Source organism: Syngnathus typhle, linkage group LG9 (assembly GCF_033458585.1).
Source record: "Syngnathus typhle isolate RoL2023-S1 ecotype Sweden linkage group LG9, RoL_Styp_1.0, whole genome shotgun sequence".
Lineage (NCBI taxonomy): Eukaryota > Metazoa > Chordata > Actinopteri > Syngnathiformes > Syngnathidae > Syngnathus > Syngnathus typhle.
This window is the reverse complement of record NC_083746.1, coordinates 14,636,088-14,653,833: the sequence shown is the minus strand read 5'-3', so window position 1 is coordinate 14,653,833 and position 17,746 is coordinate 14,636,088. Positions and strand designations below refer to the sequence as shown.

The following is a 17,746-nucleotide window of genomic DNA, read 5'->3' as shown; positions in this document are numbered from 1 at the left end:
CCAACACAATCTTCTGAGGCTTGTTGAATATAACTATTTCCAGAATGCTTGCATCATGTATCAGACTGTCCATAAACGAAACCACAAACTCTGTCAACTCATCCCAATCTGTACTCCCAGCCACACCCACACCACCAGGAACAGAAATCTAATCATAGGGAAAAAACGGAAACTAAAATCTACAAGCTTTAGTATTGTGTGCAGAGGGCCACAGATTTGGAATGAGCTTGATGAAACACTAAAAATGTTGCAATCCATATCCATCTTCAAGGCAAATCTAAAAAATCAACTCCTATCAATGTATATTTAATGTGCTGGTTATAAATTGCATGAACACCCGTGTCCTGTTGTTAATATATTAGTTGTTAATTTATAAATTGCAAATGTACTTTACATCAAATCCAGAGTAACCAGAATACTGAGGTTGTCTATTGCTTGTCGTATGGTTGTTGTGTGCTGTACCTTGTTGTGTGTTTATTATTGTTGTATGTTGTCCAAAATGTAAGGATATCTGGCCAATATCTGATACTTATGGGAAACCAGGCCCCCTATTAAAAGCTTTAAATAGCTTGCTTGGGGTGACCTTTTCACGCATCCGGAATTACTGTTTGTTGTTCCATGTTGTATGTCTTGGATATCGCGTGAATAAACTCAAACTCAAACTCAAGAAGTTATTCACAGGATCAATATTGTTCTCTATGTCAAATCCCTTATGGTCAGTAAAGTCAAATGTTTTCAAATCAAGTTCTTCATTTTCAGTTATCAGTGCTTGTTTGTTAAACACATCAGTTGGAAAAGAAAGGCATTTGTCAGTACTGTTGATGGTGGGTTGATAATTTCACCAGGTTTTTTACATTCCATGATCTAAAGGTACCACAACTTGAGGTTCATCAGAATAATGTACAGGTTACTAGTCTCTTTCGTACCTCTTAAGTTGCTCTATGGCACTGATGCAGAAACCATGAGAACTCTCTGCTGCCCCAACAGGTTTGATGAACACCTTACAACCAGCAGTCCAAGTGGACTGTATTTTACCGCTTTTCTTAAGATTTCTTGCTTTCTTAGCTATTTCACCATTTTTCTTGGTGAGGTGTTCATTAATGTACACGTTCGTGCCTTTTAGTTTTCTACCTTGTTTGAGCAGATTTCTTACTTTTCCTGTTTGTAAATCGGACAATTATATATGGTATGACAGGCTTACCTTTTAGACTCTTAGTTGGCAGAGTGTGGCATGCTTCAATATTAACAATGTCAATGGCGATGTCTTTACTCTGGAGGAAAGTTTTTACCTGCTCCTCTGTTGTCTCCTCATGTTCAGGATTATCCTCTGAAGCAAGGCCTTTCAAAGCCTGCTGGTAGCTCCGTGGTTTGATCCTTAAACCTGTGATGATGACATTGCTCATTCTTGAGTACTGCTCCAAATTGTCTAATCTATTTTCCAGGCTGACAATTTTCTTATTTTGTTCAATGTTTAATTGTTTGAGCACCTTCACCTCTCCCATCAGCTCTGTAATAATCGCCTGCTGCTTCATTATAGTTTCCACATTTGAAGACATCACTTCCATTGATAACTTCAGCTCCTCCATGTCCTTCTGAAGCACCTTCATTGCCATCCCGGCTATCAATCTATACCTGATGGTAGCTCTCCTCCTGGGCTGGTGGTGTTAGCCTACTAGGCCTGATGGTGGGTGTCTTTGTGGGGCTGATGGCGTTTGCCTACTGGGCCAGGTGGTAGCTGGGCTCCTGGTACCTGGTGTTGGCTGGGCTCCTGAGGGGATGATTCCTGGTCCGGCGCAGGTGGGTAGAGGTCCGGCGACGGCCGCGGGTCCGGCGTTGCTGGCACGCAGTCCGCCGACGGCCGCGGGTCCGGCGTTGTTGGGACGAAGTCCGGCGACGGCCGCGGGTCCAGCAACGCTGGAGTGGGACCCTAATGCGGCCGCGAGTCTGATGGCGCCGGGAGGAACCCCAGCGGGGCCACGGGTCTGGGGTTGCTGGAGCGAAATCCAACGCCGCCCGCGGAGCCGATAGCGCTGGAAGGTTCCGACATTTGATGGCTCGGCGACTTCCCGACAGGGAAGAAGCCTCGGCGTGATCGCTCGTCGACGAGATCGCTCCTCAATCAAAGCTCCCGAACAATGACAATAAAACGAGAAGAAAATCTTATTGTAAGAAGAACAATGGTTTGCTGTTGAGATCCCAAGCGGGGTTCCTGCAAAGTCTGATGCGCAACGGTTACTTCCTGGTGTGGCTGTCAACCCTTCCTGGTGTGGCTGTCAACCCTTCCTGGTGTGGCTGTCAACCCTTCCTGGTGTGGCCAATTCGTCTGGGCCAAATCCAATACACTCTCACGCACCATCTTTTACCATCCTATCTACCATGTAACTCGACAATTTGTAGTCAAGGCGCCAGAGTCTGGAGAAAAGCTGGAGGGGAGCAAAATACAAGTTGCTTGAAATCCAGTGCGAAGTTCCCACAGTCAGCGATGGTTTGGGGAGCCATGTCAGCTGTTGGTGTTGCTCTACTGTGTTTCATCAAGTCCAGAGTAAATGCAGATTTTAGAGCACTACATGGTTCCGTCTGCTGAAAAGCTCTATGGAGATGATTTCATTTTCCAGCATGATCTGGCACCTGCCCACAGTGCCAAAACCACCAGTAAATGGTGTACTGACCGTGGCATTACTGTTCTCGATTGGCCTGACAATTCCCCTGACCTGAACCCCATAGAGAATTTGTAGGGTATTGTGAAGAAGAAGCTGGAAGACACCAAACCCAACAATGCAAATGAGGCCGCTATTGAAGCATCCTGGGCATCCATATCACCTCACCAATGGCACAGGCTGATTGCCTCCATGCCACGCAGCATTGATGCAGTAAACCGTACAAGAGTATTCCCAACCAAGTACTGAGTGCATTAATGGACATTTTCAAATGTTTGATTTTGTTTTGCTGTTATGAATGTTTTTTTTTTTACTTGGTCTGAGGAAATATTCAAATATTTTGAGATAGGATATTTGAGTTTTCTTAAGCTGTATGCCATAATCAGCAATATTAAAATAATAAAAGGCTTGCAATATTTCAGTTGATTTGTAATCAATCCAGAATGTATGACATTTTTGGTTTTTAATTGCATTACAGAAAATAAAGAACTTTATCACAATATTCAAATTGTTTGACACAGTCCTGTATGTACATACATATATCAGGGATGAGAATGGCAAATGTGAAAAAACATTGACAAGTAGGGTCTGGGGGCCTGATGATATATATATCTATATATCTATATATATAGCTATATATCTATATATATAGCTATATATATATCTATATATATATATAGATATAGATATAGATATAGATATATAGATATGAATTGTGATGAATTGTTATAAATCAGGATATTGTTCTATATCGATCGTAGAGCACTATATCGTGATGTATCGTGAATGAATCACAGCAGGCTTTAAGATATCGGCAAATATCGTATCGTGAATCTTTGTATCGATATGATACCCGCGATTTACATATATATATATATATACATATATACACATATATATATATATATATCGTAATTTTCGGACTATAAGTTGCTCCGGAGTATAAGTCGCACCAGCCATAAAATACCCAAAAAAGTGGAAAAAAAAAACACATATATAAGTCGCTCCGGAGTATAAGTCGCATTTTGGGGAGCAATTCGACAAAATCCAACACCAAGAACAGACATGAACGAGCAACAACAGGCTAAACGATACGGTATGCTAATTGTCAACAACGCCGTGTGCCGCGCCGCAGTTCAATTTATTCCACAGGCCCATACAACGATATATAAACTATATTTTAAATAACTATCACATAAACAGCTATAGTATCAAACCATTTGTGTCACTCCAACATGACCAGAGGATATGGCGCTTTCAAGTGTTACTTCATTTGATTTTTTCTTTCTATTTTTCATGTTTTGAATATGTTCAAGGTAAAGATATCAAAGCATGTGAAGTGATCAACTATACTAAAAATAACATGTGATGTGGTAAACTATACTTGTAAGTGATGTGTTAATGATCAAGTAAATATTTGTGGAAAAAAACATATATAAGTCGCTCCTGAGTATAAGTCGCCTCCCCACCCAAAATATGAAAAAAAAACGCGACTTATAGTCCGAAAATTACGAAGAAAAAAAAATATATATATGCTAAGTCGGCCCTAGATCTATCGAGCTAAATAACATTGTGGCGGTGTAAAAACACTTAGTTCTCCGCGTAAGTTAAGTTAACAAGTGGAAATGATGTGACGAAAGTAGCGCCAAAATGCTGCAGAAAATAAGGCGATAAGGCGGATGTTTTCACATCACTGCGAATGCTCGCGAGTTGCCGAGGCTAACGTTGCCCGGCCAGCTGGCCGGCCGCTTCCCTACACCCCCCATATATAAACATTTTCTCAACGGATTTACACGATTCACGAAAACAATACTTTCGATGAAAAAAAACACGGAAGTCCACGGATCTGCGTAAAATTCTCATCCCTGACACACACACATATGTGATGGCCTACAGTTTGTATACTATAAAAAAAGAAAAACCACAATTGCAATATATTGCAAATTTGATGTAATAAATGTAATAAACAAGTCAAAGCGTTCCATAAGAATATTAGGGATGTAGTGGCTCATAGTAGGTGAAGCAACACACAGCATAATAACACAATTATTACACTAAAAATAAAATTGAAGTTTAGCATGGGGTGTCAACAAGGTTATTTGAGAAAAATTATGACCCAGTGGTTTATACACACCCGCACATTTGGTAACTGTTTTCCCAGCGGTATCTCAACTCAAGTACAAACTCCTGCCAGAGGTAGGCCACAGCCCCCAGCCCACCATGGTACAAGTTGACTAGACACATACATAGTCCCAGCCGATGGGTCAGACTTTGAACTGGTGCTGACTTCAACTGAATAAAAAGATCCTGGGGGAAGGGGGGGAATCTTTTGTTAATGATGCTTTGTATTAATATTCATAATCAAACAGTATACCAAATTATTTTTATCCTTCTTACCACTAATTTTATCTTTGTTGGCTTTTTAAGTGGTTTTAGTCATTCAAAAGGTTACAGTGCCTTGCAAAAGTATTCGGCCCCCTTGAACTTTAACATTTCGCCACATTTCAGGCTTCAAACATAAAGATATAACATTTTAATTTTTTGTCAAGAATCAACAAGTGGGACAAAATCGTGAAGTGGAACGAAATTTATTGGATAATTTAAACTTTTTTAACAAATAAAAAACTGAAAAGTGGGGCGTGCATTATTATTCGGCCCCTTTGCGCTATTCCTTTGTAGCGCCACCTTTTGCTGCAATTACAGCTGCAAGTCGCTTGGGGTATGTCTATCAGTTTTGCACATCGAGAGACTGGAATTCTTGGCCATTCTTCCTTGCAAAACAGCTCGAGCTCCGTGAGGTTGGATGGAGAGCATTTGTGAACAGCAGTCTTCAGCTCTTTCCACAGATTCTCGATTGGATTCAGGTCTGGACTTCGACTTGGCCATTCTAACACCTGGATACGTCTATTCCTCTGTCAGAGGCCACAGGTTGTACGTGTTGGCGACAAAATCTCCGCCAGCATCACGCTGAGCACGGGGGCCCCCCAAGGCTGCATGCTCAGTCCGCTGCTCTTCACCCTCCTGACGCATGACTGCACTGCAACCTACAGCGACAACCGTATAGTGAAGTTTGCTGACGACACGACTCTGGTGGGTCTCATAACCAAGGGAGACGAGACTCAATACAGGCTGGAGGTTGACCTACTGACCACGTGGTGCAGGGACAACAACCTCCTGCTGAACGTCGACAAGACCAAGGAGATTGTTGTGGACTTCCGGAAGGGTCACACCCAACACCTGCCGCTGACCATCGACGGTGCTGTGGTGGAGAGAGTGAGCAGCGCCAAGTTCCTGGGGGTGCACATCAGTGAGGATCTCTCCTGGTCCACCAACACCGCATCACTGACAAAGAAAGCCCAGATTCGCCTGTACTTCCTGCGGAAACTCAGGCGAGCGAGCGCTCCTCCGGCCGTCATGACTAGATTTTACCGCGGCACCATTGAGAGCGTCCTCTCCAGCTGTATTGCTGTTTGGGGTGGCGGCTGCACTGACTACAACTTGAAGGCCCTGCAGCGCATAGTGAACACGGCTGGTAAGATTATTGGTGCTTCGCTCCCCTCCTTGAAGGACATTTACACCTCCCATCTCACCCGCAAGGCGACCACGATTGTGAGTGATGCGAGTCACCCCGCTCACTCTTTGTTCGAGCTTCTGCCCTCTGGGAAGAGGTACAGAAGCCTGCGCTCCCGCACCACCAGACTCTCAAACAGCTTCATACTCCAGGCTGTCAGGATCCTGAACTCGCTTCCCCGTTCTGCGTAGCGTCTTGTACTTTTACTGTCTGTATGCACACTGGCTCTTATTTGTTGTGTTATCTGTTTATTTATTATTTATTATTACTCTTATTATTTATTGTTTGTGCCTTCTTATTTTTTATATTGCGTCGTTTACTTGTATGTCTATCGTGAAATATGTCTTGTCACCGTGGGATAGAGAAAACGTAATTTCGATCTCTTTGTGTGTCTCGGCATGTGAAGACGTTGACAATAAAGCAGATTTTGACTTTGACTTTTTTTACTTTGATTTGCGAACCATTCCATTGTAGATTTGGCTTTATGTTTTGGATCATTGTCCTGTTGGAAGATTAATCTCCGTCCCAGTCTCAGGTCTTTTGCAGACTCCAACAGGTTTTCTTCCAGAATGGTACTGTATTTGGCTCCATCCATCTTCCCATCAATTTTAGCCATCTTCCCTGTCCCTGCTGAAGAAAAGCAGGCCCAAACCATGATGCTGCCACCACCATGTTTGACAGTGGGGATGGTGTGTTCAGGGTGATGAGCTGTGTTGCTTTTACGCCAAACATATCGTTTTGCATTGTGGCCAAAAAGTTTGATTTTGGCTTCACCTGACCAGAGCACCTTCTTCCACATGTTTGGTGTGTCTCCCAGGTGGCTTGTGGCAAACGTTAAACGAGACTTTTTATGCATTTCTTTGAGAAATGGGTTTCTTCTTGCCACTCTTCCATAAAGGCCAGATTTGTGCAGTGCACGACTGATTGTTGTCCTATGGACAGACTCTCCCACCTCAGCTGTAGTTATCTGCAGTTCATCCAGAGTGATCATGGGCCTCTTGGCTGCATCTCTGATCAGTCTTCTCCTTGTTTGAGATGAAAGTAGATTTGCAGTGGTCTGATACTCCTTCCATTTCAATATAATTGCTCTCACAGTGCTCCTTGAGATGTTTAAAGCTTGGTAAATCTTTTTGTATCCAAATCCGGCTTTAAACTTCTCCACAACAGTATCTCGGACCTGCCTGGTGTGTTCCTTTGTCTTCAAAGCGCAGAGAGGCTTTAAACAGAACCCTGAGACTATCAAAGAGCAAGTGCATTTATACGGATACTTGATTACACACAGGAGCATTCTATTTATCATCATCAGTCATTTAGGACAACATTGGATCATTCAAAGATCCTCACTGAACTTCTGGAGTGAGTTTGCTGCACTGAAAGTAAAGGGGCCGAATAATATTGCATGCCCCACTTTTCAGTTTTTTTTTTGTTAAAAAAGTTTAAATTATCCAATAAATTTCCACTTCACGATTGTGTCCCACTTGTTGATTCTTGACAAAAAATTAAAATTTTGTATCTTTATGTTTGAAGCTTGAAATGTGGCGAAATGTTCAAGGGGACCGAATACCTTCGCAAGGCACTGTATATTGTCTCCAATACCATCTTGTACGATAAATGTTTCATGTTTATTAAGTATTCAAAATACATTAATAAATCACATTTAAATGGTTATTTTGGAAGAATGAATAAGCAAATAATATTTACTTACATCAGTATTTTGATTTTTTGCATGCTTTCCAAAGCTATTTGTTTGTGGAGTTTTATTTTCTGTCTTATCCACAGCAGCATCTGGAAAAAGATACTGAAAGGGGAAAAAGGGGAAAAAGATTAAGTTTCTGAATACTCAACCTTAGATGCTTTTTATGACATTCACATTGTGCATTTGAGTCCCATCTGTTAATATGCTGCTGTTGCACTGTATGACTTGGCAAACCACTCAGTAAACTGGTACACAGAATTTTCACAATCTGCACTATTTAGCTAGATACTGACATCGGTGATCTTTGTAAGGTAGGGTGCCTGTGGTCGCTGGTTTAGGACAGCCCCAACATAAGAAGCTTCAAGATTACAATTGGGATGCAATGAACTTCTTTGCATAGTGGCTAAGACCATGAAGACAAACAAGGCATTCACAGTGTTGTACCGCTTTTCATGTGACCGTTTTATTCTTTTATGACTCTTTAACATTTGCATGGTTCATATGTCCATCAATTTGCTTTATAGTCATATCCACATCATTGTAATTTACAGTACCTTTAATTCGAAGCAATGAATGTTCTGTTATGCCCCCATTTTACAAAAATAACAATAGTAATTCTAGTAATTCAAAACTCCCGAGAACGAGCACCTTTAAAATCCGTCCGTCCGAAACACGACCAAACCCAACACCCACCATCCATCCATCCATCCATCCATCCATCCATCCATCCATCCATCCATCCATCCATCCATCCATCCATCCATCCATCCATCCATCCATCCTGTCTATACTGTAATCAGTGATGGGCAAGTTCCAAACTTACATATACAGTCAAACCTCGGTTTTCGAACGTCCCGGTTCTCAAACAAATCGGAATTCGAACGAAAAATGAGATTTTTTTGCTTCGGTTGTCGAACAAAAATTCGGAGGTCGAATCTCGCGAGATGAGCCGAGAGGACCCGAGAAAACCTGACCGCGCGGCCCGGATGCCGACTGACTCCGTTCGTTGTTATTGTATTTTCGTTACTTTGAGGGTTGTATTAACCCCTAATCATGCCTCCAAAGAAAGCAAGTGGGACCGGTAAAGCAATCCTAAAACACAAAGACACTCTTACAGCAATGAGACAGTGAGCACCCGGCGTGACCAAATTAAGCTCCTTGCGCACTGAGGTCCACTTAAATTTTGAAAAGTACATGAGGACTTTAAAGATATTTTCTAAATTTCAGCGACGGCTCTGTCACAATAATCTGACCAGCACGGTGCAGTTACGCGGTCGGCAGTGCTCTGCAGTTGCGCGATCGGACAAAAATGTGCAAATGAAAAAATGCTTAAAAAAGGCGGGGGGGTTTTTGTCTTGGAACGGATTACCGTTTTTTTCCATGTATAATGCGCAAAATTTAACTAATTTATTGTCCTAAAATCTGGGGTGCGCATTATACATTTGTACAAAAAAAATTAAAATAAAAATTGAAGCGGGGTGCATTCAAAGACCAGTCGTACAGACGGAAACGTTTTGTGATCAAATCTTTCATAACGAGAATGATTTGAGTGAATTGATTTGAATGAATAATTGAGAAGAAATTTCAGTTCTGAAGGCTCCTTTTGTCCCAAGTTTTAAGTTAAGTTAAAGTCCCAATGATCGTCACACACACATCTGAGTGTGGGGAAATTTGTCCTCTGCATTGAACCCATCCCCGTATGATTTTGATCCATCCCCTGGGGGAGAGGGGAGCAGTGAGCAGCAGCGGCGCCGCGCTCGGGAATCATTTGGTGACAAGCAAAGTGACAGATGGTGGGGAGGGGGGATAAAAATTGTAAAATCAATTCACTCAAATCATTCTCGTTATAAAAGATTTGATCACAAAACGTGTGTGGCTTTTTCTTAAATGAACACGTTTGACATTGCTATCGTGTCAGGTTTTAATTATATTGTGCTGTCATGTTAAAGCAAATTAATAAATGCAACAATATTAATTTGCTTTGAAAATACCTGAGTAATAAAATAAAATTAATGGATGAATGTTGATCACAATTAAGTATAAAGTCTCCTTTGTAATATATACTCCTTGTAGCCTGTACCCAAAAAGAGGAGTTTCACGTAATTATATTGTTGCGTTTTGGTGAAGTGAATGAGTGTTCCGTCTGTACGACTGGTCTTTGAATGCACCCCGCTTCAATGGCAGAACGCGGATAAATTTAAAGACATCAAATGAGAATAATCCTTTATAAAAATTAAAATTGACTGACGCAAACGTGAGTTCTTCATGTTTTTATTGAAAACAACATAGTGCTGACGCCGTACGACATGGGTTTTTCGCTTTCCAAATAAGGGGTCGTCACTAATTATTTGTGTTTAGATAAATGTCTGAGCTATAATGGTGTAATTAATTATTAAAACTTGAAAGTATCTGTTTATTATATTCGTTTATATGTTTAATAAAGACAAAGCCATCACAAAACTGTTGTAATTATTTAGATTTTGATCTAAATTAGCCTTGACTAAAGACTAAGCAGTCACATGAATTAACAGAAACAATGGACAGCCGGACTCGGACTCGGACTCACGGTCAAGAGGCCGGAAAAAAAAGTGGAACCGCGATAAATGAACCGCGATGTAGCAAGGGATTACTGTAATTTGAATTTCAAGTGACGTCAGCAGCGCGACGCGGCGGTTGTTTACATAAAGGACAAAGATTGATCACGGGATGACGAAGATGACGAAGGACCGGCATCATTAGCGGCTTTGCTTCTAAGTGACACGGCGGATGAAGAGTTTGAAGGATTTGGAGTGACACAGAAGGTTTGAAAAACTATTATGGCTTTTACGCACGCCCGGTCCTATTCTATGGAGCTCTCTTTCACCTCCGTGGATGGAAGTCTGGGGCCGGCGCTCGGCCAGGTGGCTGTCCGGGGACGGTGGATGGGGCTCGGTCATGGCTTTTACGCACGCCCGGTCCTATTCTATGGGGCTCTCTTTCACCTTCGTGGATGGAAGTCTGGGGCCGGTGCTCGGCCGGGTGGATGTCCGGGGACGGTGGATAGGGCTCGGTCATGGCTTTTACGCACGCCCGGTCCTATTCTATGGAGCTCTCTTCCACTTCCGTGGCTGGAAGCCCACGCCACCACACCCCTGGAAGTTTGTTTTGTTAAATAAAGAGCCGTTTACCAAACCCACGTCTTTCCTTGAACTTTGTTAACACTACAATATAGACGTCAGGGCGCACGCGCGGCGTTGTTGACAAAGGACGAGGAATTTGATCGATGGATTTAATGATTTAGAGTGCACAGATGGTTTGATAATACTATTGCTTATATAATAATTATTTATTATCTAATTTATATATCGTTATATGGGCCTGTGGAATATTTTAAAGTGCAAGCGCCGTCAGCTGCGCGCACACCCATTGTTGACGAAGGCCGATCGATGGATTTAATGAATTGGAGTGACAGAGATGGTTTTATTAACGTGTTATTTATTTTTTCCCCCACTTTTTTGGGCGTTTTATGGCTGATGCGACTGGTACTCCGGAGCGACTTATACATACTTTCTAAAATTTAAGTGGACCTCAGAGCGCACTGCGCAGGGAGCTTAATTTAGTGCGGTCGCGCAACCGCAGCGCGCCGGGCGCTCACTGTTGCATTGCTTAAAGAGCGCCTTTGTGTTTTAGGATGAACAGCAGAGACCAAAGGAACAAGGCAAAGTGTTGTGAAATAAAATATTACCTGTAATACGCATTTTGTTCTTTGCTGATTGAAACTGCTAATTAAACTGTGAATTGAAACTAATAGGAAGAAAACAACTCTCGCTCTTTATATAGCTGACGTGTCTTGCGCATCCGTTCTGTGCATTTTATTTCACAACACTTTGCCTTGTTCCTTTCTTCTCTGCTGTTCACTTCAAACACGCTCCATGCAACCGCAATGCTCTCGTATCAGACAAGGCTTGCTCGATCACCTGCTCGTTTGCTGTCCCGTGCGCGCACGGAGCGCGGTGGTGCGTTTACGGGCAGCCGGAGAAATCAATGCCAACAAAAAAAATTACATCCAGCCTAGTTAAGACCATACCAAAGACTATAAAAATGGGACCCATTGCCTCCCTGCGTGTGTGACGATCATTGGGACTTAAAAAAAAAAAAAAGAAAAAAAAAAAATTACATTTGTTTTTGTACCCATGTATAATGCGCACCCCAGATTTTAGGACAATAAATTAGTTAAATTTTGCGCACTATACACGGAAAAAAACGGTACTCAAGTTTAACTTTATTAAAAAATTCGGGGATTAGTTTTATAATTATTTATACACTTTAAAAGTAAAATTCATTTGGTATGATATGACTATATAGTGTAGTGCAGTGTTGAGGATGGATAAGCAGTGTTGACGGAGGGATGGATGCTTAATGCTTAAAAGTCTGCTTAATACTGGAATATTTACTTTTACTGTATGTGCATTTATTACATTGGTATTAATCACATTACCTTGATCATAACTTTCAGATTACTGATGCTTAATAAACATCTTTCAACTAAATCTAACAAAATCTTACCTGAAGAATGCAATTAAGTACATCTGCACCAAGTGGGCAGTCATCAATAACTCTGTGCCGTTTAATGTGCCTTCGAGCATTATGCACCATGTTTGACACAGAGAGTTTGGACATCGGCACTGATGCAGTGGGCTCTGTCAGCTTTGATAGAGCAGAACTGATGTCACTAGTATCTGCGAAGAAACACAGTTGACAGTCATCTTTAACATATGTCATCTTAGCTTCCCAATGCATTAATCGATTATCGGTAGGGGTCTACATAAGAGGTGCGCCGGTGGGTATGAGGACTGGAAACTGAATAATCCTCTCCAGTTAAAGTCTGCCACCACATGTTCGTGTTCTAAGAATAGGTCAGACCATCTTAAATTTGTCTGCTACTGAGCAGCAACTTAAAAATATACGTACATTAATATATAAGAGGTGCAAAACTTAATCGACTGACAACTTAATTATTGATAACGTTTTTTGTTGATCAATCATTTAAATTGCTTTATTTAAAATTGTCCTAAACCTTAGAATTTCATATTGTCAATGGTCTTCTATTCTCTAATCGCTGTCATGTCCTTCATGAAAGTATTATTTTGTGTTGTATCAAAATAAACCAATTGCATTTACTTTGGAAAAAATAATGATCAGCATTTATATTTTTGTTACAGACCAAAACAATAAATCATTGTGTGTGTCTGTGTTTGTATTTGTGTGTGCGTATGTGTGTGTGTATATGTGTGTGTGCGTGTGTGCGCACACTTGTGCACAGTGTGTGTGTTCCATCAGCGCACAGGGCGTGTGATGCGTCAGTGCAGTAGTGTTGGAGTAGTAGTGCCTGTAGTTTGTGCATGCTGCATGCTGCCTCTGCTTGCCACTTTTCTGCTTTCAGCTACCGCCACCGGCTAGCCCTCTGTTTCCGGGGGTGAAAAGAGGAGCCGAGTGTGTAAGTCTCCTCAGCCGGTACACAGCCTCTCCATTGCCAAGACTTGCACACGCCTCCTCGTGGCCACACACGGTAACTGGCACCTTGCGGTCCCAGGCTAAGTTGTGCAGGATCTCGGAGCAGCAGTGGGCCCCAGAGATGTGGCATGTAGGCCCACCGGTGTGTGGACACGCCCTACTGCCCATCAACCACTGTCCCGGCTGTGGGTAAACAGCTCCAGCTATGGGTAAATAGTGAAGACCTCAACGGTGGACCAGGCGGAGGATGATGGCTGACCTGAGGGGTGGCGTCACAACGGCTGGGAAGGCGGATGAAGGCTGCAGCAGAAAAGGGTCACCAGTCGTCTTGGTCTCCTTGCCACTGGACTCTGACCCCGATCTGTCAAGGACAGTGTGGTGACTGTCTGTGCACCAGTCTCCCCACTTTAAACAAAGTCACGCACAGGCGTCTTTTTCAGGGAATCCACCTTACATCCCGGATTAAAGTCCTGTGGCGACCAGTAAGTGGCAACGGGGGCAGGATTGTGAAGTCTGGAAGCCCCTAGTCACAAGCTGGCACATCAGGCGGTGGATGTTAGATGATCGTTGGGCTCCTGGACCGAGGCAGATAGAGCTCTTCGGTAGCTGCATCCACGACTGAGCAGCCCTTTTTAGGATCCACTCTGCTCACCCCTGATGGGGAAGGGGCTAGAAAAGGTGCCCTAAACATAGCCTGCCTCAAACCTCCCGACTGGATTACCGCGTTCAGAGGGATCACCAATATGCGGTCGAAACCACAAAAACATGAATTTTGGAGCATGGAATGTGCGCACACTAATGGACAGTGTAACCAGTGATAGGCCGGAGAGGAGAACCGCCATCATTGCCAGGGAACTGAGAAGATGCCGGATTGACATAGCTGCTCTTTCAGAAACCCGGCGGGCAGAGGAAGGTCATCTGAAGGAGGAAAAGGGTGGATACACTTTCTTTTGGAAAGGAAAGGCCACAGATGAGCCTAGGATCCATGGGGTTGGTTTTGCCATCAAGAACCAACTGATCAGTCAGCTCTCTGAACTGTGGGAATCAGTGAGCGCCTGATGACCCTCCGTCTGGTGCTGGTCAACAACCAGACGGCAACAGTTCTTAGTGCTTATGCACCTACCCTTGCTTCTGATGAGGACAAAAAAGAGGCCTTCTATGCCTGTCTGGATGATGTATTGTCAAAAATCCCCAAAGAGGACAAGATTATTATACTGGGAGATTTCAATGCCAGAGTGGGCCGGGACCACCACCTCTGGAAGGGCACCATTGGAAAGGAAGGCATGGGAAACATCAACTCCAACGGGGTTTTGCTTCTTAGCAAATGTGCTCAATATGACCTTACCATCACGAATACCATCTTTCGCCAGAAGAACAAACTCAAGGGTTCATGGAGACACCCTCGCTCTAAACAATGGCATCTTATTGACTATGTCATTGTCAGAGCCAGGGATCAGCGCGACGTGACCATCACAAAAGCCATGATGGATTCAGAGGCCTGCTGGACAGATCACCGCCTGATACGATCTACGATGTCCATCAGACTCAAGAGGAAGAGGAGACTCCAAAAGAAGCTGAGCCGGCAGAGACTAAACCTCGAGGCCCTGAACAACACTGCCGCCCTGCAGCTGTTTCAGGCCTCTCTTGGAGAAAGCCTCATTCAGGAATACCCTGAGGACATCGAAGAACACTGGAGCCTGCTCAAGTCTTCCATCCTCGACACCTGCCGTGCCACCCTCGGGTACAAGGCCAGAAAGCATCAGGACTGGTTTGATGAGAACGACACAGAGATAGAACAGCTCATCTCCAAGAAAAGGGAAACCTTTCGTGTCTGGCAAAATGACATCACCTGCACAGCAAAGAGACAGGCCCACTCCAAAGCCAAGGCTGACGTCCAGAGCCGGGTGAGACAGATTAAAAACTCCTGGTGGACAGAAAGGGCACTGGAAATCCAGAGTTTGGCAGACTCTGGTGACACCAGAGGCTTTTTCAGCGCTACTAAGGCTGTCTACGGCCCAAGCCATCGCGGCCAAAACCCCCTACGCTCTAAAGACGGGCAGGAGCTGTTGAAGGACAATGAGTCCATAAACAACCGGTGGAGAGAGCACTTTCAGGAACTCCTCAACCGTGACAGCACAACTCAGTCAGATTTCCTCAGTCACATCCCTCAGAGTCCCATCAGGGAAGACATGGGTGAACCTCCGACTTTAGTAGAGGTCCAAGATGCCATCAGGAGCCTGAAGAACAACAAGGCCTCTGGGCCAGATGGGATCCCAGCTGAGGTCCTAAAGGAAGGTGGACTAGAGCTCCAGCGCCACCTCCATTCCCTCTTTCTGAAGGTCTGGGAAAAAGAAGTACTCCCCTCGGAGCACAGGGATGCTCTGATAGTGACCATTTTCAAGAAAGGGGACAAAGCGGATTGCGGAAACTATAGGGGCATCTCGCTCCTTTCAACAGTTGGCAAAGTACTTGCTCGTGTTCTTGCCAATCGCCTACTGCCACTGTCTGAGGAAATTCTCCCAGAATCGCAGTGCGGTTTTCGCCCATCTAGAGGCACTGCAGACATGATTTTTACAGCACGCCAACTCCAGGAGAAATGCCGTGAGCATAAACAGCCTTTGTTCATGGCTTTCATAGACCTTACAAAAGCCTTTGACACGGTGGATCGCCAGGCCCTATGGAGCATCCTTCTGAGGTATGGTTGCCCGGACAAATACGTCAGAATACTGCGTTTATTACATGACGGAATGACAGCTACAGTGCTCAATAACAGCTCCTTGACTGAGCCTTTCACTGTAGAGACAGGGGTCAAACAGGGATGCATTATTGCACCCACCCTGTTCTCTGTCTTCATTGCCGCCATACTCTACCTCATCAACAAAGAACTACCACACGGAATCCCAATATGGTACAGGACTGATGGCAGGCTCTTCAACCTTAACAGGTTCAAAGCCAAAACCAAGATCAGAACCACCACGGTCGTGGAGCTCCAGTATGCAGACGATAATGCCATAGCAGCACACTCTGCAGAAGACCTCCAGGGCATCCTGAACTCCTTTGCTAAGGCATACAGAGCCCTGGGTCTGACCGTGAACATCAAGAAGACCCAGGTGCTACATCAACCCCCACCCAACCAGCCATCTACTCCGCCCATCATAAATGTGGACAACACTGCACTTGAATATGTTCACCATTTCCCCTACCTCGGCTGTTTTCTCTCCTCCAAAGCGGACATTGACTCCGAGGTCAACCATCGCCTGAGCTGTGCCAGTGGAGCGTATGCCAGACTCCGGAAAAGAGTCTTCGAAGACCGAGACCTCCGGGTTGACACCAAGCTCCTGGTTTACAAAGCTGTGGTTCTCCCCACCTTACTTTACGGGGCAGAGTCATGGACAACCTACAGCAGGCACCTAAGAGCTCTTGAACAACACCACCAGAGAACCTTGAGGAAAATACTCCGGATCAAATGGGAGGACAGACGCACAAACATCAGCGTTCTGGAGGAAGCCAGGATACCGAGCATCACCACCTTAATAATGCAGCACCAACTCCGATGGACAGGACATCTCATCCGCATGGCTGACACCCGCCTCCCCAAACAGATGTTATACTCCCAGCTGGAGAGAGGTCCGCGAGCCCCGGGCGGGCAAAAGAAACGTTTTAAGGACAACCTCAAGACCAATCTCAAGAAATTCCAAATAACATCTCGGGACTGGGAGCGCATCGCCTTGAACAGGAACTGCTGGAGAGCAGCGGTGCAAGAAGGTGCAGCACATCACGAAAAGGAACTCCGCCGTGTCGCAGAAACCAAACGACAACTCCGAAAGGAAAGACAAAAACTGGCTCCAGCACGACCACAACCCACCACCACTTTCCCCTGCCCACACTGCACAAAAATATGTGGATCCCGGATCGGCCTCTACGCCCACCTGCGGACCCACAAGTAGACGACCCTGAAAAGAAGACCGTCATACTCGTTCCGAGTGACCGCCGATGATGATGATGATGATGACTTGTGCACAGGGTGCGTGTGATGCATCAGTATGTAGAAATGCTTATTGTAGTGCGTGTTGCATGTTGCTCCTGCTTTGTGTTCTCTGCTTTCAGCCACTGCCACCGGCTAGCCCTCCTAGCGGGGGTGAAAACAGGAGCCGAGTGCCTAAGCCTCCTGCTCCCGGTACACAGCCTCTCCACCACCAAGACTCCTGCAATGCCTCCACGTGGCCATACACGAATACTGAGTTCCGTAAGGTCTCAGGCCAATCTGTAGGGGATCTCGGAGCAGTAGTGAGCATATATATAGAGGCATACATGCAGGCAAACTGGGGT

General features: G+C 44.4%; 1 protein-coding gene across 16 annotated transcripts in view; it reads right to left on the bottom strand.

Annotated features, from left to right (window-relative positions):
- Window positions 1–17,746, bottom strand: part of rab3gap1 (RAB3 GTPase activating protein subunit 1) — a 247,591-nt gene that overhangs the window by 92,322 nt on the left and 137,523 nt on the right. For 15 of the 16 annotated variants that reach the window (XR_009715772.1, XM_061287379.1, XM_061287381.1 and 12 more), the window contains 3 exons: window positions 12,470–12,642; window positions 7,934–8,026; window positions 4,792–4,964 (listed from right to left, as the gene is read on the bottom strand). Coding sequence is in view for 15 of the 16 variants with exons in the window: in XM_061287379.1 (XP_061143363.1) it covers window positions 4,792–4,964; window positions 7,934–8,026; window positions 12,470–12,642 (439 nt within the window). In the remaining variant the exon portion in view is untranslated. The remainder of the gene's footprint in view (window positions 1–4,791; window positions 4,965–7,933; window positions 8,027–12,469; window positions 12,643–17,746) is intronic. The other variant, XM_061287389.1, reaches the window with a different exon arrangement.